Genomic DNA, 26,396 nt, shown 5'->3' with positions numbered 1-26,396 from the left:
TGCGGAGATTCCAGATCCCAAGGTCTGGCTCATCCCAAATGCAGTCATTTCCCTGGTGGCCGAAAAGCAGAACTCTGAAATAAAGAGAGCAGGATTAAACAGCCCCTCCATGGCGTGACTCCCCTGGCGGATGTGACCGGCCATTTAAACTGCTCTTTTTTACTTCGGGCAGGGGGAGGGGGGCGTGTAATATTCCGCCAGGTAGGAGGGGCCGTAAATGCCTGGCCCAAAAATACTGGGACCCCCCCCCCACTCCCCAGCACATTAGACAGCGTCAGTGTAGAGAGAGAATCGGAATTAACATTTCAGGCCCGTGACCCATCATCAGAACTGGAAAGAGTTAGGGATGTAATATATTTTGAGCCAGGGGTGGGTGGGACAAGGAAGGTCTGTGATAGGGTGGAAGACAGGAGCGATTGAATGACAGAGACGTCTGTCCTGCAGGGTAACAGGGAATGGAGTCGGGGCAAGAAGAGGAACAAATAAACAATAGGATGTGCCTCGAGCTGTGATGATATGTTTCTGGTGATAGTGAAGACATCCAACCACAGGTGGCAGTGGAGAACAACCACATGACGCTATTACCTCAGGGAGTTTGAGGATAGTCTGTCTTCGTGGAGGACAATCACAATTTGAATTAGTGCCTAGTTAATTTATAATAGTTAGCAGTTTTTGATAATATTCTTATGGTTATCTAACCCATGCTATTGTTGAATAATAAAACTTTCACTAGTCTAGAACTAGATGTTCTTTAGAGCAGGCATTGTCAAAGTCGGGGGCTCGACCCGCAGGTGGGTGTCGGAAGGGTCGCGGAGCCGTCTGTCGCGGCGCTCCCGATCGCGCAAATCCGCGTGCAACAACCGCAGCAGCCAGCTTTTAATAATGACGGCTGCTAGAGGCCTTCAAAATGGCCAGGAACAGATTTTAAAAATTCGGCCGCACTGTCCATGCGTGCCCAATGACCGTGCCGCTTTTTCTTTTATAAGGACGCAGCCTTTTTTTTCCAAGTTCGGGGGGCCAAAGGGACCCAAAACCATTTCCTCCATTTTTGTCAGCAACAAACAAGGTAAGAGAAAATGGTGGGTCGGCAGGTCGGCCGGCATGGGTCACGAAGGTTGGCCGGCGTGGGTCGCGAATGTCGGCTGGCGTGGGTTGCAAAGGTCGGCCGACGTGGGTCGCGAAGGCCGGCTGGCGTGGGTCGCGAAGGTCGGCCGGCGTGGGTCGCGAAGGTCGGCCAGCGTGGGTCGCGAAGGTCGGCCAACGTGGGTCGTGAAGGCCGGCTGGCGTGGGACGTGAAGGTCGGCCGGCGTGGGTCGCGAAGGTCGGCTGGCGTGGGACGTGAAGGTCGGCCGGCGTGGGTCGCGAAGGTCGGCTGGCGTGGGTCGCGAAGGTCGGCCGGCGTGGGTCACGAAGGCCGGCTGGCGTGGGTCGCGAAGGCCGGCTGGCGTGGGTCGCGAAGGTCGGCCGGCGTGGGTCACGAAGGTCGGCTGGCGTGGGTCGCGAAGGTCGGCCGGCGTGGGTCGCGAAGGCCGGCTGGCGTGGGTCACGAAGGTCGGCCGGCGTGGGTCGCGAAGGTCGGCCGGCGTGGGTCGCGAAGGTTGGCCAGCGTGGGTCGTGAAGGCCGGCTGGCGTGGGTCGCGAAGGTCGGCCGGCGTGGGTCGTGAAGGTCGGCCAGCGTGGATCGCGAAGGTCGGCCGGCGTGGGTCGCGAAGGTTGGCCGGCGTGGGTCGCGAAATCGGCCGGTTGGTAAAAATGGGACCCCGGAAAAAAAGTTTGAAAAACACTGCTTTTGTGCATTGATTCCAACCGGCCAAGCACCAGAACGCCACAAGAACTGGCTGAAGGAAACAGTCAAATAAAACAAAATAGGGGACAGGGTTTATGGGCAGAATTTTGCTCCACCCCCCCCCCCCCCCCATGGAAGGTTCTGATGTGGGGTTGGGGTGGGGGGGGGTGGGGGGTGGGGGGGGAGTTTAAAATTGAATGGACGGGACTCCCCCCAGGAACTCACCCGCCCAAACCTAGACCCAACTTGGGTGGGCAGGGCCTCGGGCCTTTCACCTATGTCATGGCCACTTAAGGGCCTTTTCCCACCCAGTCTCGATTCTTTAGGATGGCGAGAGCAGGTGTGAATAGGGTGGGAATGGGACACAAAAAACTATTTCCCCATCTCGGGCAGAAGCGGTGGGCCCTCACTCTGAAGGCCCCCTCTGGGATGTTGGAGCTCTGGGACCTCCCAGGCCACACCTCCCAAGCCACAGACCTGAAACGTTAGCTCTGATTCTCTATCCACACAGATGCTCGCCTTTCCCTGGCGCCTTTGTCTAGCTGTCCCCCCTTCAATCTGTTGGCGCGACCTGCCTCCTATCGATTGTTTGTTTCACTTATTTGCCTTCAGTGTAAAGTCAAAATGATCTCTTCCTTCTGAACTTGAGGCTGTGTCCTTTCAGAGCAAGAGGCATTGCGGCAGAAGAAGGCTATTTGGCCCTTCAATCCCATGTCAGGCGCTTTGTGATTATTATCAAACACCCTTAGGATTTAGCTTCCCCGTCGTTTAAAACCCTATCGCCATAAAGTCTCCTTTGACTCATCGCTTGTCTTTTGTAAACATTCTCTTTTTTCTCTGTAAGCTGTCTCTATAACCCAACTTACCCGGCCTATCATTGATTTATTACATTTTACGACTCTTAAGGCACCAGATATACATGCAAGCTGTTTGCTGACATTTCTGATGTTCATTCACGTCTTTCTGTAGCAATTGAACTTATTTTTGGTCCAGGAATTTAGTCCTGCCAAACAAACTGCTCGCTCCCATGGCGCAAAACAGTGTCCCCTTCCAAATGGGGAAGTTACTTAAAACATGTGGACCATCACTTCTCCTGCATAATATACCTTTAAGCTCTCAATGACCAAATTGAACTTCTGACCCCACAGTATAGTGACTTCAATAATCAATACTGCTCACAAGTAAATAAGAATTTACCATTTCCTTTGGAAACACTGTCCATGGCAATGTTCCCAGATCTCGATCAAGCTTTTTCCTGTATTTTATTGCTGGCTTTCCTGTATGTTTTTCCACACAGAAATTAAATCACATGGAAGACCGCAATCCATCCTGATCTTGTTGATAATGAAGGAAGACACCAAAAGCTGCTTTGTTTAACTGGAGATGGGTATATATAATCTTGGCTGACACTGCTGTGCAGTACAGAGGGAGCCCTGCATTGTCTGAGGATTAATTGGCTATTGAACCATAGAGGGAAACCATTTGGCCCATCGAGTCTGGACAGACCCTTTGAAAGGCCCTGTCCCCGTAATCCCACCTAACCTGCACATCTTTGGGCACGAAGGGGCAATTTAGCGCAGCCAATCCACCTAACCTGCACACCTTTGGAGTGTGGGAGGAATCCAGAGCACCCGGAGGAAACCCGCGCAGAGAACGTGCAAACTCCACACAGACGGTCACCCAAGGCAGGAATTGAACTTGGGTTCCTGGCGCTGTGAGGCAGCGGTACTGACCACTGTGCCACTGTGCCAAATCAACCTCACTCCAATGGACATTAAAGAAATGCCTCAACACTATTTTGAAGAAGTGTAGGAGAGTTCTCCCTCATGTTCCGGCCAATAGTTGTCCCTCAGCCAATGTCACTAAAACACCTGCTCTGGTCATCTCCACATTGGCGTTTGTGGGAACCACATTGCGATAATCACGATGCTTCAAAAAATACTTCATTGGCTGCAAATCCCCCTTGGGATGTTGTGTGGGCACGAACAACATGATATAAATGCAATACTTTCTTCCTTTTTTGACAGCTGTCTCGGAATAATGGCACAAATGGCAGTAAAAATGCCTCACGGGCTGCCAGAACCTCAGCTAAGACTCTAGTGTACAGCAGACTAATTCTGCCGTGAGCAGACTGGAGGAGATGGGGGGTGCTGGGTTTCTGCTGATGACTTACTAAACCCCCATCAGCTGTTTTTTATTTGTAAAGGTGCTTACTTCGTTTGGATTCTGGGCGGTTACTTTTATGACTCAACTCTCCAGTTTGCACTACTTAATCCAACTCCATTGTCTTGGCAGTGCACTCACAGAGACAGTTTATTTTGCAGGTTTTATGCTCTTACAGCTGAGCTGGGTTTGGACTGGATTTGGGAGCTGCCTCCACGCTGGTGGTCCCCTGGAATCTGTACTTGAACAAGCACAAAAACTGACAACTTATGTTTTAGTGCAGAAAATGTTCCATGGGAGGTAAATAAAATGACTGTAGATGATGGACAAAGCAGCTATTTTCTACAACACACACCCTCTAATCATCCATTCTTAATATCATTAAGGGCACGATCTAACCAAATTGCAAGATTCCCGTATCGACTGCGTTTAGCTGGGTGTTTTCCGGCGCTAACAGCACCGAGAATGGCCACGTTATCGAATGGGACATTGTTACAACCCAGGGCCTGAGCAAGGATCGCCCCTCCGAGGCCGCACTTAGTCCCGTTTCCTGCACTGAGGAACTCATCCTGCCAGAACTCCCCAGTGAAGGAGGACACCGGGGTGCCATTTTTAAATGGCATCCAATCTCTCGACCCCCTCCAAGTGATCCCCGCACCACCCAAAGCCCCAACTCACCTCCATGGGGGTCCTTGGGCCCCCAGGCACCCCACCTTACACAGGCAGGGCAGCTCCAAGCCCGATCCGCTGCATGAGCACAATGCCAGCCTGGCACCTTGCCAATCTGGCAGTGCCACCTGGAAAATGCCAGGCTGGCACCCAGGTGGCACTGATAGGGTTCCACGCTGGTAGTGCCAGGGTGCCACATGGCAGATAGATTGTGCCCCATAGCTATTAATGGGATGACATTATACACAAGGAAACAGATCCCTTTAGACCATAGGAGCAGAATTAGGCCACTCGGCCCATCGAGTCTGCTCCGCCATTCAATCATGGCTGATATTTTCTCGTCCCCATTCTCCTGCCTTCTCCCCATAACCCCTGAACCCCTTATTAATCAAGAATCTATCTATCTCTGTCTTAAAGACACTCAGTGATTTGGCCTCCACAGCTTTCTGCGGCAAAGAGTTCCACAGATTCACCACCCTCTGCCTGAAGAAATTCCTCCTCATCTCCGTTTTAAAGGATCGTCCCTTTAGTCTGAGATTGTGTCCTCTGCTTCTAATTTTTCCCAAAAGTGGCAACATCCTCCCCACACCCACTCTATCCAGGCCTCACTTTCCTGTGTCATTACTAATATCATTTAAAAAATATATATATTTTTATTCTCCTTTTTCACATTTTCTTCCAAATTTACACCCAACAATAAACAATAATCAGTAACGAATGTAATGTCAATCCCCATATCAATAACAACGATCCCATCCTCCCACCAAACCCCCAAACATCAGCCCGCATTTTAACATAAACAAATGACAAAAAGGAATCAGGAATCACCCATAGTCGCCATTAACACATACAGCCCCCCTCGCCCCCACCCTCCCAGCCCCCAACCCTTAATGTTCGATGTGATCCAATTCTCGAAAGTGCATCATGAGTAACGCCCATGGATTGTGGAACCCCTCCATCATTCCTCTCAGTTCAAATTTGACTCTTTCAAGCATCAAGAATTCCAGCAGGTCCCCCCATCATGCCAGGGCACAGGGCAGAGAGGTTGAGCTCCACCCTAACAGGATCCGCCTTCGGGCGATCAACGAGGCGAAGGCTACAACATCTGCCTCCGCGCCAGTTTCCAACCCCCACTGGTCCGACACCCCGAATATGGCCTCCCATATTCCACTTTCGAGATTATGCACCACTTTCGAGATTACCCTAAACACCTCCTTCCAGTAATCCTCCAGCTTTGGACTGGACCAAAACATATGAACGTGATTTGCGGCGCCCACCCCCCCTCCGCAACGTTATCATTACTAATATCATACGTTGCTTCATAGGTATGTTTTATATATGTGGCCTATATATTCACTGCATCTTTCGAACACTAAAAGTTTCACACAGCCTGTGAAACAGCTGTACAGAAAGACTTGGATTTATATAGCGCCTTTCATGACCAAAGAATGTCCCAAAGTACATTTGCAGACAACAAAACATTTTATTGGTGTAGCATCGATTTTAATGTTGGAAGCTGGCAGTCAGTTTGCACACAGTGAGGTTACACACAGCAATGTGAAGAGATGAAATAAATTGGGCCAGGACACCAGGGAGAGCCCCTCCCCCCCACTTCTTCCTTTGGCTTCTGCCATTTTACATGGGGTCATCGCAATGCTGATTGATTACCCATCTCCATCTCCTCCTGCCAGTCACCTATTCTTCTTCCAATCCCACTTCTTCCAATCCCACAAACCAAGGGCTGGTTTAGCACAGTGGGCTAAACAGCTGGCTTGTAATGCAGAACAAGGCCAGCAGCGCAGGTTCAATTCCCGGACCAGCCTCCCCGAACAGGCTCCGGAATGTGGCGACTAGGGGCTGATGCACGATCAATGACCACTAAAGCGAGGATGTAGTTCAACTGCAGGCTTTAATAAGCTAGATGTTTCCCCCAACAGCTCAGGTACAGAAAGAAGGCTGCTGGGGTGGCATGGGCTCTTATACCCTGCCTTGCAGGGCGGAGTTACCATACAGCTTGACCAATAGGAAACATACAATATCTACCAATGGTGTTCCAGCATTACCAGGTACCGTAATACCTCTACACAGACTACCACATTCACCCCCTGTTAAAAAGAGTCCGGCAGGTGGTGGCTTGATATTACAATATAGTAATGTGGTAGAAATTATAGTTACGGAGGTACCGTAATACCTCCGTACAGCGTTTTGTAACTATTTACAGATTCATAATTAACTATACACTTTAAAATGAAGCAATCAGTCGGTCGGGGGCCCTGGTCATCCTCTGTGATCGTCAAAGCTTCGGTGGTGACTCCAGTGGAGGCTCGGTCGTCTGTGACTCGGGGAGCGTGACCTCGATCTCTGTGGCAGCTTCGACACCCCTAGACGGCGCTGGTGGGGAAAATGGTTGACCTGGGAAGGGAGCGTCTGCGGGGTGCGTCGGCGGGTGGGGGGGCCTTGACGGGGCTGGCGGAAGGACCGATCCTCCTGTAAGGTGCTCTGGTGGGAGGGAGGGTGGGACTGGTGAATGGGGTGTGCATGGGGATCCGGCGGGCGCCAGGTCTTGTAGGGTGACCGTAACTTGTCGGCTGTCGGGGTACGCCATGTAGGCGTACTGGGGGTTAGCGTGGAGAAGATGGACCTTCTCGACCAACGGGTCCGACTTGTGCGCCCGCACGTGTTTTCGGAGCAGGATGTATCCGGGAGCTGTAGGCCAGGTCGGGAGCGAGGTCCCAGAGGAGGACTTCCTGGGGAAGACCAGGAGACGCTCGTGAGGTGTTTGGTTGGTCATGGTACAAAGCAGTGACCGGATGGAGTGGAGGGCATCCGGGAGGACTTTTTGCCACCGGGAGACTGGGAGATTCCTGGTCGTAGGGCCAGTAGGACGGTCTTCCAGACCGTTCCCTTCTCACTCTCTATCTGTCCGTTACCCCGGGGGTTGTAACTGGTCGTCCTGCTCGAGGCGATGCCCTTGCTGAGCAGGAATTGATGCAGTTTGTCGCTCATAAAGAAGGACCCCCTATCACTGTGTATGTAAGCGGGGATCCCGGACAGTGCAAAGATGCTATGGAGGGCCTTGATGACGGTGGTTGCGGTCATGTCGGGGCAGGGGATGGAGAATGGGAACCGGGAGTACTCGTCAATCACGTTCAGGAAGTACGTGTTGCGGTCGGTGGAGGGGAGGGGGCCTTTGAAGTCCATGCTGAGGTGTTCAAAGGGACGGGAAGCCTTTATCAGGTGCGCTTTCTCTGGCCGGTAGAAGTGCGGTTTGCACTCCGCGCAGATTTGGCAGTCCCTGGTGGCTGTCCTGACCTCCTCGATGGAGTAGGGCAGGTTGCGGGTCTTGATGAAGTGGAAAATGCGAGTGACCCGCGGGTGGCAGAGGTCCTCGTGGAGGGCTCGGAGGCGGTCCACTTGTGTGTTGGCATATGTGCGGCGGCACAGGGCATCAGGAGGCTTGTTTAGCTTCCCGGGACGATACAAGATCTCATAGTTGTAGGTGGAGAATTTGATCCTCCACCGCTAGATCTTTTCGTTTTTTATCTTGCCCCGCTGTGCATTATCGAACATGAAAGCAATCGACTGCTGGCCAGTGAGGAGAGTGAATCTCCTGCTGGCCAGGTAATGCCTCCAATGTCGCACAGCTTCTATTATGGCCTGGGCCTCCTTTTCGACTGAGGAGTGGCGGATTTCGGAAGCATGGAGGGTACGTGAGAAGAAGGCCACGGGTCTGCCCACTTGGTTGAGGGTGGCCGCCAGAGCTACGTCAGACGCGTCGCTCTCGACCCGACAGGGGTAAAACTGTGGATTGGAACAGGGCACTGGCTTTGTCTGCATAGTTGGGGACGCACTGGGCATAGTAAGAGAAAAACCCTAGGCAGCGCTTCAGGGCCTTGGAGCAGTGAGGGAGGGGCAACTCCATAAGGGGGCGCAGGCATTCAGGGTCGGGGCCTATAACTCCATTTCGCACTACGTAGCCGAGGATGGCTAGGCGGTCGGTGCTAAACACACATTTATCCTTGTTGTATGTAAGGTTAAGGATCTTTGCGGTCTGGAGGAATTTTCGGAGGTTGGTGTCATGGTCCTGTTGGTCGTGGCCGCAGATGGTGACATTATCGAGGTACAGGAATGTTGCCCGTAAACGTACCGGTCAACCATTCGGTCCATCTCGCGCTGAAAGACAGAGACCCCGTTGGTGACACTGAAGGGCACCCTTAAGAAGTGTTGGAGCCACCCATCTACCTCGAAGGCCGGGACTGGTCCAGGATCACCAAGGCTAATCGCAGCAGTTGAGTGTTCTCTTTGGGCTGTGTGCGGTCAGCCGAGCTGGGGTCCTGGGAGTCCATCCAAGATGGCGGCTCCCATTGGTCGCACATGGCTGGGGGTGCACAAAATGGCAGCGCCCATCCATCGAACGTGGCGTCTGTGGGACAAGATGGGGGCCGCAGGTGGTCCTGGAGGAGGCAGATGGCGGCGCCCGCTGGCCGCACGGGGACCGTGGAGAGGTTTGTGGTGGCGGTCCGCATTTGCCACCGGAGACCGCGGCGACCACACGGGCCTGGCATAGCACCACGAAGTGGCCCTTTTTACCACATCCCTTGCAGGTGGATGCGCGGGCCGGGCAGCGCCGTTGGGGGTGTTTGGCCTGCCTGCAAAACGTCTTTCCTGAAAGACGGCACTTTGACAGTGCGACCGACGCTCTCTGAGCACTGTGTTGGATCATCAACCAAGATTTTATGAGGTCTTGCTCTGCACAAAAACGGACATCCTGAGGTTGGGAAAGGCCCTGGTGAAAAGCAAGTCTGAGACATTTTCTGAGATTATTGTATTTATTGCATATTGCAAGATAAAAACAGCCGGAACCAGGGCCGGTATTCTCCGACCCCACGCCGGATCGGAGAATCCCCGGTGGGGGGGGGTGCGGCGCAAATCCCGCCCCGCTGCCCTGACGCCGGCTGCCCTATTCTCCAGCACCGTTTTTCGGTTGGCGGCGTGAAATACTTCTCCCCGTACCTCGGTACACGTGACAATAAACAAATCCAATCCAACCCCATCCAATCCAAAGTGCAGCAAAGGATTAACACCAGACATATGTAAATCAAACATTTTTATATTCTTTGTCAACACTACGAGCGGATTCTCCAACCCTCCCCGCCGGGTCAGAGAATCCCCGGGGGGCGGCGCGAATCCCGCCCCGCCGCTCCGATGCCGGCTGCCGTATTCTCTGCTGCCGCCGGTTTTCGGGCAAGGGATCACGCCGTGCCAGTCGGGGGCCGTTGGCAGCGGCGCCCCCCGGCAGTTCTCCGGGCCCCGATGGGCCGAGCGGCTGTCGGCTCCTGGCCAGTCCCGCCGGCGTGAAATGGACATGGTCCATCACGGCGAGACCTGGCTTGTAGGCCGGCTACTGAAGTCCTCAGGGGGGGGGGGGGGGGTGGCCACGGGGGCCAGGACCGCGATTGGGGCACACCGATCTGCGGGCGGGCCAGTACCATGGGGGCACTCCTTCCTTCCGCGCCGGCCTCTGTGGGGCTCCACCATGGCCGGTGCGGAGAAGAACCCCCCTGAGCATGTGCAGGAAACACGGCGGTCGGTCTGCGCATGCGCGGAGCCATGCCGGCAGTTCTGCGCATGCACCAACTCGCGCAACCCCTCCGCCGCCAGCCTAGCCCCCGGAGGTGCGGAGGATTCCACAATTTCTGGTTGTCCCGACGCCGGAGTGGTTCGCGCCGTTCTTGGTGTGGCGTCGGGCCATCCCGCCAATTGCGGGAGAATCTCGCCCTACATATCTGAGGGGCAGCACGGTGGCGCAGTGGGTTAGCACTGCTGCCTCACCACGTTGAGGTCCCAGCTTCGATCCTGTCTCTGGGTCACTGTCCGTGTGGAGTTTGCACATTCTCCCCGTGTTTGCTTGGGTTTCGCCCCCACAACCCAAAGATGTGCAGGGCAGGTGTATTGGCCACGCTAAATTGCCCCTTAATTGGAAAAAATGAATTGGGTATTCTAAATTTAAAAAAAAAAGAAAACCCCCCACTAAATATCTGGCTATCTTTGGGGAAAAGGCAAGGAATATAACAAGCTTCTGAAGTTAAAAGGACACCACAGCAGTAAAGAATGCATTCAACCTGGTGTTTACAGATGAAGCTTATTATATCTGGAACAATGCACCAGCAAAGGTCAGTGGCTTGGAGAGGAGGAGGAGGAACTGAGGAAGCTGAAGAAATAAAATGAATATTCCAACTTCAAAAGCCCACAGCAAATAGCATTCCTGTCACTTGAAACCTAAGTTTTCAAAATTTCTTTCCACAGAAATAAATTATACCTCTTGCACACATCCAGGCTGCACTTTGCGTGTCTAATTTCTTGGCAGGCTTTGTATTAGCGGCTTGTCTAATTTAAAAGGTGGCATGATAAATAGCATGTGCTGTGCCCAACAGTTCACAGGTTTGACTTCAGTGACACATGCAGATCAGGCGATGTAGGGACAGGAGTACTTGCCAGGAGTTTGTTTTTATGAAACTTGCTCCAAAATGATCCCTTTTCGCCCAATCCAGGTATCACAGAATTGTTACGGCACAGGAGACAATTCGGCCCATCGTACCTGTGCCAGATCTCCGAATGAGGAATGCTGTGCCAATACCCGCTTTTTCTCCCTCACACTCTTCCTTTGCGGATAATAATCCAATTCATTGAATGCTTGGATTCAACCTGCCTCCACCACACTCTCCGGTAGTGTATTCCAGCTCTTACCACTCGCTGCATGGTCACATTTCTCCTCTTCACTCCAATGCTTCTTTTGCCAATTTCCTTACATCTGTGCCCCTCTCGTTCTCGATCCTTTCCCCAGCGAGGCCAGCTCTTCTTCATCTTCTCTGCCCAGCCCCCCTCGTTATTTTGAATGCTATCAAACATCGCCGCCGCCTTCCTTTCTCTCTGGAGAAGACAAGTCTCAACTTCTCTAAACAATCTCAGGTACTGAAGTTTCTCATGAATCTTTTCTGCGCTTTCTCTAAATGTCTTCACATCTTTGCTAAACTGTGGTGCTCAGGACTGAGTGCAATGCTCTAGCTGAGGCTGAACCAGTGCTGTATTAACATAACCTCCTCACTCTTTAAAAAAAAAAATTTTAGAGTACCCAATTCATTTTTTTCCAATTAAGGGGCAATTTAGCGCGGCCAATTCACCTACCCTGCACATCTTTGGGTTGTGGGGGAGAAATCCACGCAAACACGGGGAGAATGTGCAAACTCCACACGGACAGTGACCCAGAGCCGGGTTTGAACCTGGGACCTCGGCGCCGTGAGGCAGCAGGGCTAACCCACTGCGTCACCGTGCTGCCCAACCTCCTCACTCTTGTCCTCTATGCCCCTAAAAAAAGCCTAGGATGTTGTATGTTTTCTAAATCACTCTCTCAGTCGGTGCTGCCATCTTCAATGACTAATGCACATACAAAGTCCCACTTTTTAGAGACTGATTTGATCTCAATTCAGTGAGTTAGCCACCTGCTTGTTAAGTGTGAAGATACAGAACCATTCAGACCTTGAAGATTTTAGGGTTGAACCCTGCCTTGTGCTAAATCTCACCCAGGAAATTTCAATCCAATCAATTAAATAAATTTGGAACAAAAAGTTAACTATCAGCAATTGTAACCAACGGCCTACTGGATTGTCATAAAAAACCCATCTGGTTTACTGGTGACCTTTATCATAGAATCATAGAATTTACAGTGCAGAAGGAGGCCATTCGGCCCATCGAGTCTGCACCGGCTCTTGGAAAGAGCACCCTACCCAAGGTCAACACCTCCACCCTATCCCCATAACCCAGTAACCCCACCCAACACTAAGGGCAATTTTGGACACTAAGGGCACTTTATCATGGCCAATCCACCTAACCTGCACATCTTTGGACTGTGGGAGGAAACCGGAGCACCCGGAGGAAACCCACACAGACACGGGGAGGACGTGCAGACTCCGCACAGACAGTGACCCAAGCCGGAATCGAACCTGGGACCCTGGAGCTGTGAAGCAATTGTGCTATCCACAATGCTACCGTAGGCAAGGGAATGAGCCATATTTTCCCAGCCTGGCCTACAGGTGACTCCAGACCCACAGCAATGAGCACTAAAGGCAAATCCACTGAGGTTTTATTACAACAGAAATTGTTTGGGAGAAAAGTAGGGGAGAAGTCGAAAGGAGTGACGCTGACTGTCCTAACTTTGGATGGAGGCTGCCACATCCCGCAGGGGTGGGAGTGTTTATGGTCCCCGTGGTTCTCGTGCACGAACTCCCCTGCTGAGGAGCGGGAGACCTCCTTTTCACACTGTATAAAATGTCGGCCAGTAAGGCACCGACCAGGAGACTCGGTGAGGAGCCACCAGGAAGTGTGCATACCGTGACTGCAAATAAATCAAAGTTCTTCAACCAAGTATGGGCTCCCTGTGTCCTTATTAAAGTGAATGAAGAATTGGCAGCTTCATTGGGCAATCTACTCTTGCAAATAACGAGGCAGGCCATGCAGGCAAAAATTTACCCACTTTGTTTTATTAATATAAACTAAAAAAAAAACATTCCTGGAATGAAATAACTGCGTTGTATGTATATTTCTCCATACAATTGGCACACCAGAATGAAAATATTTGTGGTTGGACTCTCCATTCTTGTGACTAAGTGTTGACACAGGGGCAGGATTTGTGGATTTCCATGGCAGCAAAATCATCAGTGCACCTGGACCTATTCAGCGATGGTTAAGGGGCTAGCATCGGCGTCACATGGAACACAATCAATTACTTTAAAAACATTTTTAGAGTGTCTGATAAATTTTTTCCAATTAAGGGGCAATTTAGTGTGGCCAATCCACCTACCCTGCACATCTTTGGGGTTGTTGGGGTGAGATCCACGCAGCCACGGGGAGAATGGGCAAACTCCATATGGACAGTGACCCGGAGCCAGGATCGGACCAGAGTTCTCATTGCCGTGGGGCAGCAGTGCTAAACAGTCCGCCACCGCGTCGCCCGGAACACAATTGATTCCAATGAGAAACGGTGCCAGATTCACCGGTTCGCAATTGACACTCAGGAGGCTGACACTTAGGGCAGCACGGTAGCATTGTGGATAGCACAATTGCTTCACAGCTCCAGGGTCCCAGGTTCGATTCCGGCTTGGGTCACTGTCTGTGCGGAGTCTGCACGTTCTCCCCGTGTGTGTGTGGGTTTCCTCCTGGTGCTCCAGTTTCCTCCCACAGTCCAAAGATGTGCAGGTTAGGTGGATTGGCCATGATAAATTGCCCTTAGTGTCCAAAATTGCCCTTAGTGTTGGGTGGGGTTACTGGGTTATGGGGATAGGGTGGTGTTGACCTTGGGTAGGGTGCTCTTTCCAAGAGCCGGTGCAGACTCGATGGGCTGAATGGCCTCCTGCTGCACTGTAAATTCTATGATTCTAAGCTGCAGCCGCATATACACACTTAACTCCCCACACACACCATTCCAGCCAACGAGATGGCCCTGGTTGCGCTGGGGGGCACCTAGGCGGGTGGCCTGCGGGGGACACCCATACGACCTGTGGCCCTAAGTTCACAGTGGACTGCCAGTGGCATCGCATCTGCATGGCTGCTTTGCAGGCTGCGGCAATGGTGTTCTGTGCCAGTCCATCCCGACAAATCGCATTTCCCCATTCTGGTGTTGGCCGGCAGAGAATCCCCTCCCTTGGTGGACTGTAAAGTGGCAGGCAATTAGAAACTAATAAAATTACTATCATTGAGCTGAATTAATAGCCTTTAATTAATATTTTACAAAATATCATATTTATTCGTAATTGTTACAGTCAAATATATTTAAGATCATAAAGCATGTTTAATAGCTCCGTTAAAGAACATGAAAGGGATCAGACAAAGATTTACAAAGGACAAATAATGTTAGTAATCCATTGGTTCATCCCTTACCCATCCCCAAAACATGTGAACAAGACAAATCCCTGCGCTACACAACTTTCCTGACATTCCCAAAAGGCATCTGGTTATATGCAAACACAGACGGAGTGAGGCATGAGTATTCTCCGAGCAGTAAGTGCATTTCTAAAAATAGGTACGGACTATCTTTTCAATGTTCGAGATTTGCAGAGGTTAAAACTCCAGTCAGAAGGTCATGCACATTCTGCCTGATCAACATACCTTGATGTACAATGGCTAGAATCTATTCAGTCACACCAACACTCGCATAAACCTTCAATCGTGGAGCCCGTAACACTTTGCTCCACTTGTTCACTGATTATCAAATCCCAAAACACCCAGGAACGAGGCAGCAAGACCTGCCAGAGAGTTTGGTCCTTTGCAAATCCTAATATACACGCTTAGAAAGATTTTGGTCAGCTGTGACCTGTCCATCTGCTGGTGCTGCAAAAAACTTGCGTCATTTTCATTGGAAAATGTCCCACAGCATTGCAGTAATTGGAAATTATAGGATGAGCATTGGGGAAGAGTCACATTGGACTTGAAAGGTTGCTCTCAAGGGCGGCACGGTCGCAGTGGTTAGCACTGCTGCCTCACGGCGCTGAGGTCCCAGGTTCGATCCCGGCCCGGGTCACAGTCCGTGTGGAGTTTGCACATTCTCCCTGTGTTTGTGTGGGTTTCGCCCCCACAACCCAAAGATGTGCAGGCTGGGTGGATTGGCCACGCTAAATTGTCCCTCAATTGGAAAAAAATGAATTGGCTACTCTAAATTTATTTTTTTATTCTCTGATTCCCTCTCCACAGATGCTGCCAGACCTGCTGAGGTTTTCCAGCTTTTTCTGGCTGGTACCTTCTTCAGAGTGGCAATCAGCGGCAGGTAGCCACTCCATAGCGACTTACCTATGCACAAATTCCAAACTTGTCACGCCCAACCTTCCTGACCCAAGGCTCAGGCCAGATGATACGGTAGCGAAGCAGGTCAGTGGCTCCATCGGCGAAGTGTAAAAGGAATGCAGGAGGCACTAGCTTCTGCAAAGCAGGTGAGTTAAAAGGAGCCATTGAAAGGGAGGAGTCATCACTTCTCGGTCTTTTGGCTAAGATCAAGCGTCAGATCAAGCCCAAGATGAGGTGCGATGCCTTTTCTTGCCAGCTTGGATCTCGTATGTCTCCCTTGTAGAAAACATGAATTGGATTCAATTAGAATTTGAATTGGTTTTTGGAGCAAGCAATGAGATGGATTAAGTGTTTCCCTGAACACTCTCTGCATTGGGTAGGTAGGGAGAGGGGGGGGGGGGGGGAAGGGGCTCATGGGTCAGGCCCGCACATGGGTAGAGAGGCTTTGGGGGAGGAAGGGGACAGGGGATTGTCAGCTTGGGTTGGGGACGGCAATTTCGGGTTGTGGGAGGGGTGTCAGGTCAACGTGGTGTCAAGCCTGGTTGGATGTCAGGTGGGGGTTGGTTGGGGGGTTGGGGGGTGGATTCCATTTTAAAAATAAATTTAGAGTACCCAATTCATTTTTTTCCCAATTAAGGGACAATCCACCTGCCCTTCACACCTTTTTGGATTGTGGGGATGAGACCCACACAGACATGGGCAGAATGTGCAAACTCCAGACGGACAGTGACCCGGGGCCGAGATCGAACCCCCGGGTCCTCGGCACCATGAGACAGCAGTGCTACCCACTGCGCCACCGTGCCACCCTTGGGTGGGGCATTCCATATGGGTGTGGGGGTCACCTGGGGGAGGGGGGGGGGTTAGTCTCTGAATTATTACTCTGAAGTTAGAAGTATTTTTTTCTCTTCTAACCCTTCCAGAGTAACTACAAATGTAAAACTCGCAGAATCATCCAAAATCGCTTTGTCAGATGGTTCCCAGCCCAGTGCAATTCACCAGGGGAAGTTAGCGCTTCTGGGCTATTTCCGGGTAAACCCTTACGTGGGAACTTCCTCGAGAGATTCCCCAGCCCATCATTAGGGGTAACCCTGAATGCAACGCTGAGAAGCTGGAAAGTTACGGCCCAGGATCTGCTTTCATTTGAGAAACCCTCAGCTTATCTTCCCTCCCTCATTTTTAAAAAATATATACATTTAGAGTACCCAATTAATTTTTCCAATTAAGGGGCAATTGTAGCGTGGCCAATCCACCTACCCTGCACATCTTTGGGTTGTGGGGGCGAAATCCACGCAAACACGGGGAGAATGTGCAAACTCCACACGGACAAGTGACCCAGAGCCGGGTTTGAACCTGGGACCTTGGCGCCGTGAGGCAGCAGGGCTAACCCACTGCGTCACCGTGCTGCCCAACCTCCTCACTCTTGCACTCTATGCCCCTATTGAAAAAGCCGAGGATGTTGTTTGCTTTCTAAATCACTCTCTCAGTCGGTGCTGCCATCTTCAATGATTAATGCACTAACAAAGTCCCACTTTCTAGAGACTGATTTGATCTCAATTCAGTGAGTTAGCCACCTGCCTGGATAGTGACCCAGAGCCGGGATCGAACCTGGGACCTCGGCGCCGTGAGGCTGCAGTGCTAACCACTGCTCCACCGTGCTGTCCCTCCCTCATTTTAATAACCTGCACAAATAATTCCAGAGTCCGACTGTTCAATGTTCACCAGTTGTGTTTAGATTGCATTCTTCAGTGGTAACAATCACCAAACATCTTGCAGGGTGCCGCGTGAACCATCCTTTTACCTTGATGACCTCCAGTCAAATGTTTGTTTCTTTCAATTTTTCAAAGGCACGGTTTCTGCACAACTCCCCTAAACCTGGATGATAGCCACCCAGACCGTGCCATCCTGATTCTGTCATCAGTTAGCAATGTTACTGATCTTATTATCACCTCCGGCCTCGAACATAACTCCTGGTGGGAGAGCTGCCTCCCAACTGCCTGCTTTCTGATTTTGTGCCGATCTCTTCTTTTCTCCTCAACAACTATTCCTCAGGAATGAGAGGTTTCTGCATAACTTAAGTAACAGCCCCGTTCACCCCTCGCTGCCTCACTGACTGGGAGCTTTATGCTCTCAGTTGTTACATGCTCCCAGCCAAGGTTTACTCGCGTAGGAGGCCCATCTCACATTTGGGCTCCATTTACTCTATTGTACAATTGCAGCCATCTTTGTCCGTCCCTATTCTGTCCGTACTCCCGAGGCTATCATTCTGAACTTTCATCCCTTCCAAAACACACTGGGTGGGATTCTCCGGCCTCCCAGCCGGGAGTTTTCCGGCAGCGGGAGGCGGCGCGCCGTTCGCCGGTGACGTGATTCTCCCTTGCCACCGCTGTCAATGGGATTTACCATTGAAGCCACCCCCATGTCGCTGGGAAACCCGTGGGCGGGAACAGAGAAACCCGGCACCAGCGAGTGATTAAAATAAAAACAAAACACTGCAGACGCTGGAATCTGAAACAAAAACAAAAAGTGCTGCAAACGCTCTGTAGGGCCGGCAGCATCTGTGGAGAGAGAAAATAGAGATAATCTATTGAGTCCGTGTGACTCCTCGATCTCAGGAAAGGGTACACGGACTCAAAACGTTAACTCTCTCCACTGAGGCTGCCTGACCCGCTGCGTTTTCCAGCATTTCTGTTTTTTCTGTCCAGAGGTTGTCGTTTGTTTATTCATCAGACGTGGCCGTCACTAGCAAGGCTGGTCTCTATCGTGCATCCCGAAGTGCCCTTGAGGAGGTGGTTTAGACCAGTTAGATCCTGTCCCAAACAGGAACTGTAGACCTCCCAGTCCTTTTTCTCCTCGTATAACCTTTAGGCTTTTTGGACCCATTCCAATTTCAAAGCGCATTCAATCACCGCCTCCTGTTAAAAATGCCTCCTCTCCTCTTGTAAACCATGGGGGCTATGAGTCTGGGTCCTTCATTTTGGTGTATGTAATAAAAGGAAAGATCCAATTGCACCCCAATTGGACAAACAAATGCCGTGACTCTCATTAATGATACAAAGTGCAGCATGCTCTAAATAAATGGTTCTCAGTGAGTTGTGCAAAGCTGCCAGTCGGATAGACAAATAACTACAACCGGTCAGTAAATTGCAAGGCTGGACTTTCAATAGTGACAATGGGTCGCACCTTTGACATTGAGTGCGACAGATGTAATTTAACACTGAATGACACAACGAGCATTGATCGACAAATCGTAATTCTTATCTACATCCGTCTCGTGGATGAAATGGTAAACTGAGGCCCCATCTTCAGGTGGATGTAGAAGATCCCTCGACACTGTTTTGAAGGAGAGCAGGGAGTTATCCTCAGTGTAACGGCAAATAACTTTTCTTTTCTTTTTAAAAAAATTTAGAGCATCCAATTATTTTTTTTCAATTAAGGGGCAATTTAGCGTGGTCAATCCGCCTACCCTGCACATCTTTGGGATGTGGGGGTGAGACCCACACAACCACGGGGAGAATGTGCAAACTCCACACGGACAGTGACCCAGAGCCGGGATCGAACCTGCGTCCTCAGCACCGTGAGGCAGCAGTGCTAACCACTGCACCACCGTGCCACTCCCGGCAAATGACTATCTCTCAGTGAACTTCAGGAAAATAAACAGATCATAGATTATCATAGAATTTACAGTGCAGAAGGAGGCCATTCGGCCCATCGAGTCTGCACTGGCTCTTGGAAAGAGCACCCTACCCAAGGTCAACACCTCCCCCCTATCCCCATAACCCAGTAACCCCACCCAACACTAAGGGCAATTTTGGACACTAAGGGCAATTTATCATTGCCAATCCACCTAACCTGCACATCTTTGGACTGTGGGAGGAAACCGGGGCACCCGGAGGAAACCCACGCAGACACAGGGAGAACGTGCAGACTCCGCACAGACAGTGACCCAAGCTGGAATCAAACCTGGGACCCTGGAGCTGTGAAGCAATTGTGCTATCCACAATGCTACCGTGCTGCCCTAAATTACCTGGTTGTTATCACATTGGTATCTGCTGTGCGCAAATTGACTGCTGTGTTTCCTACATTACAACAGAGGCTACACTTCAAAAGTACTTCACTGTAAGTAAAGCACTTTGGGACGTCCTAAGGTTGTGACAGACTCAAGACAAAATTCAAGACTTTTGTTAAAGACATGACAGGCAGCAAAGTACCAGATTGTGATTGAGTTGCGAGTTAATGGCCGGTAGTGCATTAAAAGATTGTAATTTATTACTGAGTTGCACAACTGTCGTAGAAGTGTCAATTCAGCCAGAAGTTTCTTGTCCCGTTGTAAAGAAGAGGCTATAATTAATGAAGTAGGTCTGACGATGTCACTACATGTCAAACGCGAAGTGCATGCAGTTTATCGGTATTAGCAGAACCAAAAGGTTGAATACAGCTTCAGAATCCCCGCTTGGTATTCATTTTTTTCCCCCCAGAATAGCTTATCATTTCACATTCTGAAAATTCTAGTTACAGGAAAGCTCAACTAATGGACTGGCCTATCAAATGATAAAACTGCAAGTTGGCAATTATGCGAAGAAGAAAAGTCTGACTGCACAGTTAATACAATGCAGAATTTGTCAATATTTCAGTTTACGCCTGGGGAATAGAAGAAAAGAAAAGCCAGCTAGCAGAAACACAGGATATGTCCCACACAAGATATATGTTCCTCACCTGAGGAAGGAGCAGCGCTCCAAAAGCTAGTGACATCGAAACAAACCTGTTGGACTTTAACCTGGTGTTGTAAAACTTCTTACCGTGCTCACCCCAGTCCAACGCCGGCATCACCACATCATGTTTTCTCTCAGTCTGTGTAATCTTTTCCATTCCTATATCCCACCGTGAGCTCTCTACCCATCTCATTGTGCACTACAGAGCAAGATTTTCCTTTCCTCATCATATTCCACCAAAAGTGACAAAACCTTCAGCCGCCACCCCATCTCCTCCCCTCCACACCCTGGAATTCTCTTCTTAGCTCCCCCGCGTGTCACCTCCCTCATTTTCTTCTAAAGCCTCCTCCTAATGATTCACAGTCCATTCCTCCCCTCCCCTACTTCTTGCTCAGGTTCCCGACCTCATTGTAATATGTGGTGGGATTGTGAAAAGATAAGTGTCAAGTACACTGTGAGGTTGCTGGGGAGTGCGTGTGCGCAGGTGTGTGTCTGGAGCAGGGCGCTGCACATGGTGGGGAAAATGGTGCGCGGAAGAAAGTGATCCTTCTTTGTGGATGCAGCAAGTCTAAATTAAAGACACTTCCCAGTTTAGACACAGAGATCTGTGTTAGGCGTTGCTTTATCTGAAATATAAAGAGATATGGTCCGTGGTCGAAGCTCCTCACTCAATATCATCTGCTGCCTCTCGCTTCATACGCTGATGGTGGAGAGTTTCCTCAGGAGCAAATGGAAAATTGGTGGAGGGATGGTCTGTTGGAGAACTTGGAGCAGTTGGCGAGGTTGGCCACAAATTGCAATGGCATTCGACAGGTGGTCGACACCAATCTCATAGTCACCTTGTGCCAGAAACTCCTCTCCAAGCTGGATCTGCTCCAGGAAAATTGCCTGCATGGCCTCTGAGTCCTTCTGACTTGGGACGTAGGACAGGCCATCACCCTTTGTGGCCAATCTCTGCTTCCTTCTTCGATCCTGTAGCCGCTTCTTAAAGCTGGGCTCATTCCGTCGCTTCCTGTCGAAGTAGATGCAATATCCAACAAAGAGGGCTCCACAAATCCCCACTGCAATCGCGCTGGTCTTCCTCATCATAGCCCAGTCCGTTAACCACTCTTCGTACGTTCACTGTCTTTCTTTGTCTGATGGGCAGGCTGAGGCTGCTTGCAGTGAACAATGCTGATTGTGATGTCTAGCCTGAAGCCCATTGTCGTCATGACAAATGCTACAATGCCACACGCATTTTTGCTTGAAAAGCAACATTTGTTTTTGATTGCTAAACTCAAAGGGCTTGAGGCCCACAGTGCAGGATGCCCCCATGGATACAAAATGCGGAAGGGAAGACAAGATGAATTGACAGATGCTATAAACAAAAGTGAACCCTCACTGCATTTGGAGTAATCCTGCCTCTCCCAAATGAGCCCATACCTTCACTCTCAGACATTCCAGTTTCACACACTGATCTGCACACTTTCTTCCTGTTATAGCTTCCACGAAGACCACGGCGGATCATTGATTGATCTCCCTATGGGCTCCATGGAGTACGTGTTCCTGTATTGAGCGGGCGGAGGCTAGCTCAATAGGGTCTCACTGGTGGGACCTTAAATTCTGTGTCCCAGACCTGGAGTGGCATCCTCGATGGTCCCAAGCTGGGATGCTGGCTTTGTGTGTCTCGGTTGTGGCTTTATTTCTGCTCAAGAATAAATCTTTATTTAATTTAGACTGGCCTCCGCTGGAATTATTATAATGTATAATCTTTATAAGTGTCACCTGTAGGCTTACATTAACACTGCAGTGAAGTTACTGTGAAAAGCCCCTAGTCGCCACATTCCTGATCCTGTTCGGAAACACAGAGGGAGAATTCAAAATGTAAAATTCACCTTACAAGCATGTCTTTCGGGACTTGTGGGAGGAAACCGGAGCACCCGGAAGAAACCCATGAAGACACGGGGAGAACGTGCAGACTCTGCACAAACAGTGACCCAAGCTGGGAATCGAATCGGGGACCCTGATGCTGTGAAGCAACAGTGCTAGCCATCGTGCGACCGTGCCGCCCCACACTTCCCATAAAGGGAAAGAAAGAAGAGAAAGATGAATCAAAATAAACAAAAACTTTAAAACACAGGCTTGGGGATTAAATTCTGAATTTCTGGCAGTACGGTGGCGCAGTGGGTTAGCCCTGCTGCCTCACGGCGCCGAGGTCTTAGGTTCGATCCCAGCCCCGGGTCACTGTCAGTGTGGAGTTTGCACATTCCCCTCGTGTCTGCGTGGGTCTCGCCCCCACAACCCGAAGGTGTGCAGGGTAGGTAGATTGGCCACGCTAAGTTGCCCCTTAATTGGGGAAAAAAAAATGAATTGGGTACTCGAAATTTATTTTTAAAAACTCTGAATTTCTTTATGTGTAAAAGGCAGCGTCGGTTCTCTCACTGTTTCAGTGAGATTTTCTTGCAAAGTAACTGAGTCAGGAGACCAGGAAGGCCTGGCTGATTCCTAACAGGCACCGAGTGAAACAATCTCAGATGCTGCTTTTGTAGGAGTTCCACATGAGCCACTGGTGCAGGGAGGGAAAAAACCCATCCCATTCCTCTTTGTGTTGTATTCTAGTGCAAGAAGATGTGCAGACATTGGCTGTGATAACACCTCCATTCTTCCCACGTTAACTGCCACAGCTCAGACATGGGAATTATGGTCATTTGGTTGGGGTATTAGATCAGTGTTTTTCAAATTCTTTATCTCGGGACCCACGTTTACCAACCTGCCGACCTTCGGGACCCACGCCGACAAACCATCGCGACCCACTATTTTCACTTACCTGTAATGCGACAGGTGAGCCTGCTTTATCCTCATGATCTCACCGGCTTTGTCATTGGATGTTACATTTCTGCGAAGGACTTTGGCTGATGATTTAAGGATCCCTTGAAAAAATAGGAGGTTTGTCCTTGAACTCGCCATGCTTAGTCTTCAAATGCTTTTGAAGTTTTGAGGGTTTTAAACTTTCATTTGAAAGTACTTCCCTGCATATAACACACATGGGCTTTGCATCCTGATTTGCACTGGCACAATTAACAAAACCATACCTCAGGAAATCATGCTTTATTCCCGGGTTGCAATTTCTTCTGCATGGGTTGTTCCCCAAAGATCCTGGAGCTCACACCAGCACTGCTTTCTCCTGCCGTGACTCCAGCAGATTCAGTTGTGAGGTTCTGGCCTCTTTTTGTCTCTGGCCCTCTCTTCCTTTTTAGAAAATGATCCATCTTCAGTTCTGCCACAGTCCTGTTGCTTGCTTGCTGGCAGCTACAAAATGGAGGAATCTCTCCTCCGTGATTTCGCGTCCAAAGCACGGACGTACAGAGAGTGTGATCTCAGTGCACGTACTGGACGCGTGACCTGCTCTCTGCTGCCGTTTCTGGCAAGAAGACACCATCATTTGTATTTAAAGGCTGGCCGGCGGCGGCATTCCCAACTCAAAAGCCAATCTTGGCCGTTGGGTGCTTCTCCCCGTGATCGGGAACGCTGCGGCTGGTCGTTCTGCGACCCTCCCGACACCTACCCACGGGGTCACTACTCGCAGTTTGAAAAACCCTGTATTAGATCACCAACAGGAGGGGAGTAAAATGAGGAGGCACGGCGGCCCAGTGGTTAGCACTGCTGCCTCACGCCGCCAAGAACCCGGGTTCGATCCTGGCTCCGGGTCACTGTCCGTGTGGAGTTTGCACGTTCTCCCTGTGTTTGCGTGGGTTTCGCCCCCACAGCCCAAAGATGTGCAGGGTAGGTGGATTGAACACGCTAAATTGCCCCTTAATTGAAAAAAAAATAATTGGGTACTCTAAATTTATTTTTAAAAAAGGAGGGGAGGTGACAAGAACAAGAATGAGTAAAATGTGGTATTTTTTGTATATGATTTTAGATAAGACAGGGTAAACATAACTTAAAAGCATCTCCAGCCAGTTCGATCTGTAGAATAATACTTCTGTTTCTGTCACAAATGATGGGCAATAAACATTGTTGATGACATCCACGAGTGCTTGAGGAAGATGACTCATCTCATGTATGTTGTCTGTATTCAGAGTTTAATAGTGCTGAAGGATTACTCGTGTCTGAGTCACTTCCCTGAGAAGTTAATATCTTTGGCTCAATGGAATTTGGGACAACCTGATTACTATGGTGAAGGGTTCAAACACCAGGTTCAGTAATTAATTAAATATAAGGAAATTAAAAGGAAGAAGAAAAAACAGGTGCATGTCTTTCAACCTAAGGGTAATAGCTTTGTGGAATAACTGGAAGCAGACTGTGTAAATTAGTTCGAAGAAACAATGAGTTGCAAATTGGAGAGGGAATGAAATTGAGGGCCAGAACGATTGTGGGAAGATGAGTTTCAGATCTAGGAAAAACAAATTGGCTTCAAGGCTTGTTCCTCATCGAAAGGTTCTCAACTCTTAAGTGTTTCTTCGGTCTGATACATCCTGACCCAGAAACACCCATACCCTGTCCACCAAATAATGACATCCATCATTGCACCTGCTTCCACAGTGTCAAATGGTGGCCATCTTGGTTTTAGCCCTGTGTACTAATGAAATGAAATGAAATGAAAATTCCTTATTGTCACAAGTAGGCTTCAAATGAAGTTACAGTGAAAAGCCCCTCGTCACCACATTCCGGCTCCTGTTCGGGGAGGCTGGCACGGGAATTGAACACGCGCTGCTGACCTGTCTTGGGCTGCTTTAAAAGCCAGCTATTTAGGCCTGTGCTAAAACCAGCCCCTTCTACCTCATTGAAGTTAACTGTGTTCCTAAAGGAAGATAGAGGAAAAGTTGCTTCAATCCGGACAAGGTTCATACAGCTTCCGCGCCGATGGTTTCGAAACAGCATTGGCATAAACTTAGAATGTGCCGCCGTTTTGAGCATGGGAGGAAGACCGCAAACATTTCCACTCATTCATAGTTCCATGTCTTCCCTGGTCACTTATTCCATGGATCGAGTTGACAACACTCTTGGTAGTGCCAGTGAGGGATTCAGAACCATTTTTACCTTTAGAAGAAGTGACATCTCCAGCAACGTCAACCCCTTAAATGCAGGAATGGTAGGACTAGTGAGAGTGAGTGGTTCCAGCTTCAAACTACTGACTCCACCTCCTTCTCAGTGATGAAGACCAAATGGTGTGGAGGAAACAACTCACGGGTCTCTCATCCTTAAGAACAGGAAGGATAAAACAACAAAGCAACCGTGCTTCTGTTTTTAGTTAATACCCCATTCCCTGTGAACTACCTCAAGCTGCTGTCCAACAACCAGCAGGGCAAATGTTTTCATTTTATTGAGGTTGGTGATTCCGACAACCGAGTCGAGGATTAAATGTGAAAATTTCAATAACCAAAAATAACCCTGTCGACGAGGTCAGGTTTCGGGCAGACATCTGGAAGTGTTTCTTTACAAAAGCTTGTAGGATTTGCTGACAGGATTGTTGAGGTCAGGATATTTAAGTTAAACAAAAAGGTGCAATTCCCTGGTGCCTTTCATGAATTCAAAGCACTTCACAGCCAAGGAAGTAATTTTTGAAGTGTAATGGTTGTTGTAACGTAGGAAACACAACTGCTAATTTGCATGCAACAAGCTCCCGCAAACAACAGTGTGGTTATGGCCAGATAATCAGGTTTTAAGTTGGTTGAGGGATATCTAATAGCCAGGACGCCAGGGAAATCCCCCATGCTCTTCTTCAAAATAGTCCTGGACGATCTTTTACAGCCACGTGAGAGGGTAGGTGGGGCCTCGATGTAACGCCTCAGGAGCCGTCACAGAAGTGTGGTGGATAGCCACCTCTGGGAAGCCATATGCATTGTTTCTGGCATGTTGAGACTAACACAGCTCGAGTAGCTTCCTGTGCTCGCACATACTGAACCTCCAGAGGGAACTACTTTCCGCAAACAACACCACTGGCCGAGAGCTACGTAAACACTTCCATTGACACAGGACCTTGCCCCAATGAATGGGTCAGAAATCCTGTAGCACCAGCTGAAACAAACCCACCCTACAAACTGACAACAACCCCAACTCTAGTGGGCAGCACGGTAGCACAGTGGTTAGCACTGTTGCTTCACAGAGCCAGGGCCCCAGGTTCGATTCCCGGCTTGGGTGACTGTCTGTGCGGAGTCTTCACGTTCTCCCCGTGTCTGCGTGGGTTTCCTCCGGGTGCTCCGGTTTCCTCCCACAAGTCTCGAAAGACGTGCTGTTAGGTAATTTGGACATTC

The 26,396-nt window shown here is 49.9% G+C and overlaps 2 protein-coding genes across 4 annotated transcripts in view; both read right to left on the bottom strand.

Annotated features, from left to right (window-relative positions):
• The window catches only part of celf2 (cugbp, Elav-like family member 2), a 1,037,523-nt gene that overhangs the window by 724,354 nt on the left and 286,773 nt on the right, over nt 1-26,396 (bottom strand). The gene's annotated exons all lie outside the window — the stretch shown is intronic.
• On the bottom strand, nt 20,854-21,246 carry LOC140387786 (mitochondrial import receptor subunit TOM20 homolog). Its single transcript, XM_072470915.1, has one exon. The coding sequence runs from the start codon at nt 21,244-21,246 to the stop codon at nt 20,854-20,856; it is 393 nt and encodes a 130-aa protein (XP_072327016.1).

Source organism: Scyliorhinus torazame, chromosome 13 (genome assembly GCF_047496885.1).
Source record: "Scyliorhinus torazame isolate Kashiwa2021f chromosome 13, sScyTor2.1, whole genome shotgun sequence".
Taxonomy (NCBI): Eukaryota; Metazoa; Chordata; class Chondrichthyes; order Carcharhiniformes; family Scyliorhinidae; genus Scyliorhinus; species Scyliorhinus torazame.
The sequence above is the reverse complement of the archived record's forward strand: the minus strand, read 5'-3'. Positions and strand labels throughout refer to the sequence as shown.

Bases quoted from the DNA above. Each gene is read 5' to 3' on its own strand.
- LOC140387786 (XM_072470915.1), bottom strand. From the start codon at position 21,246: ATGAGGAAGACCAGCGCGATTGCAGTGGGGATTTGTGGAGCCCTCTTT.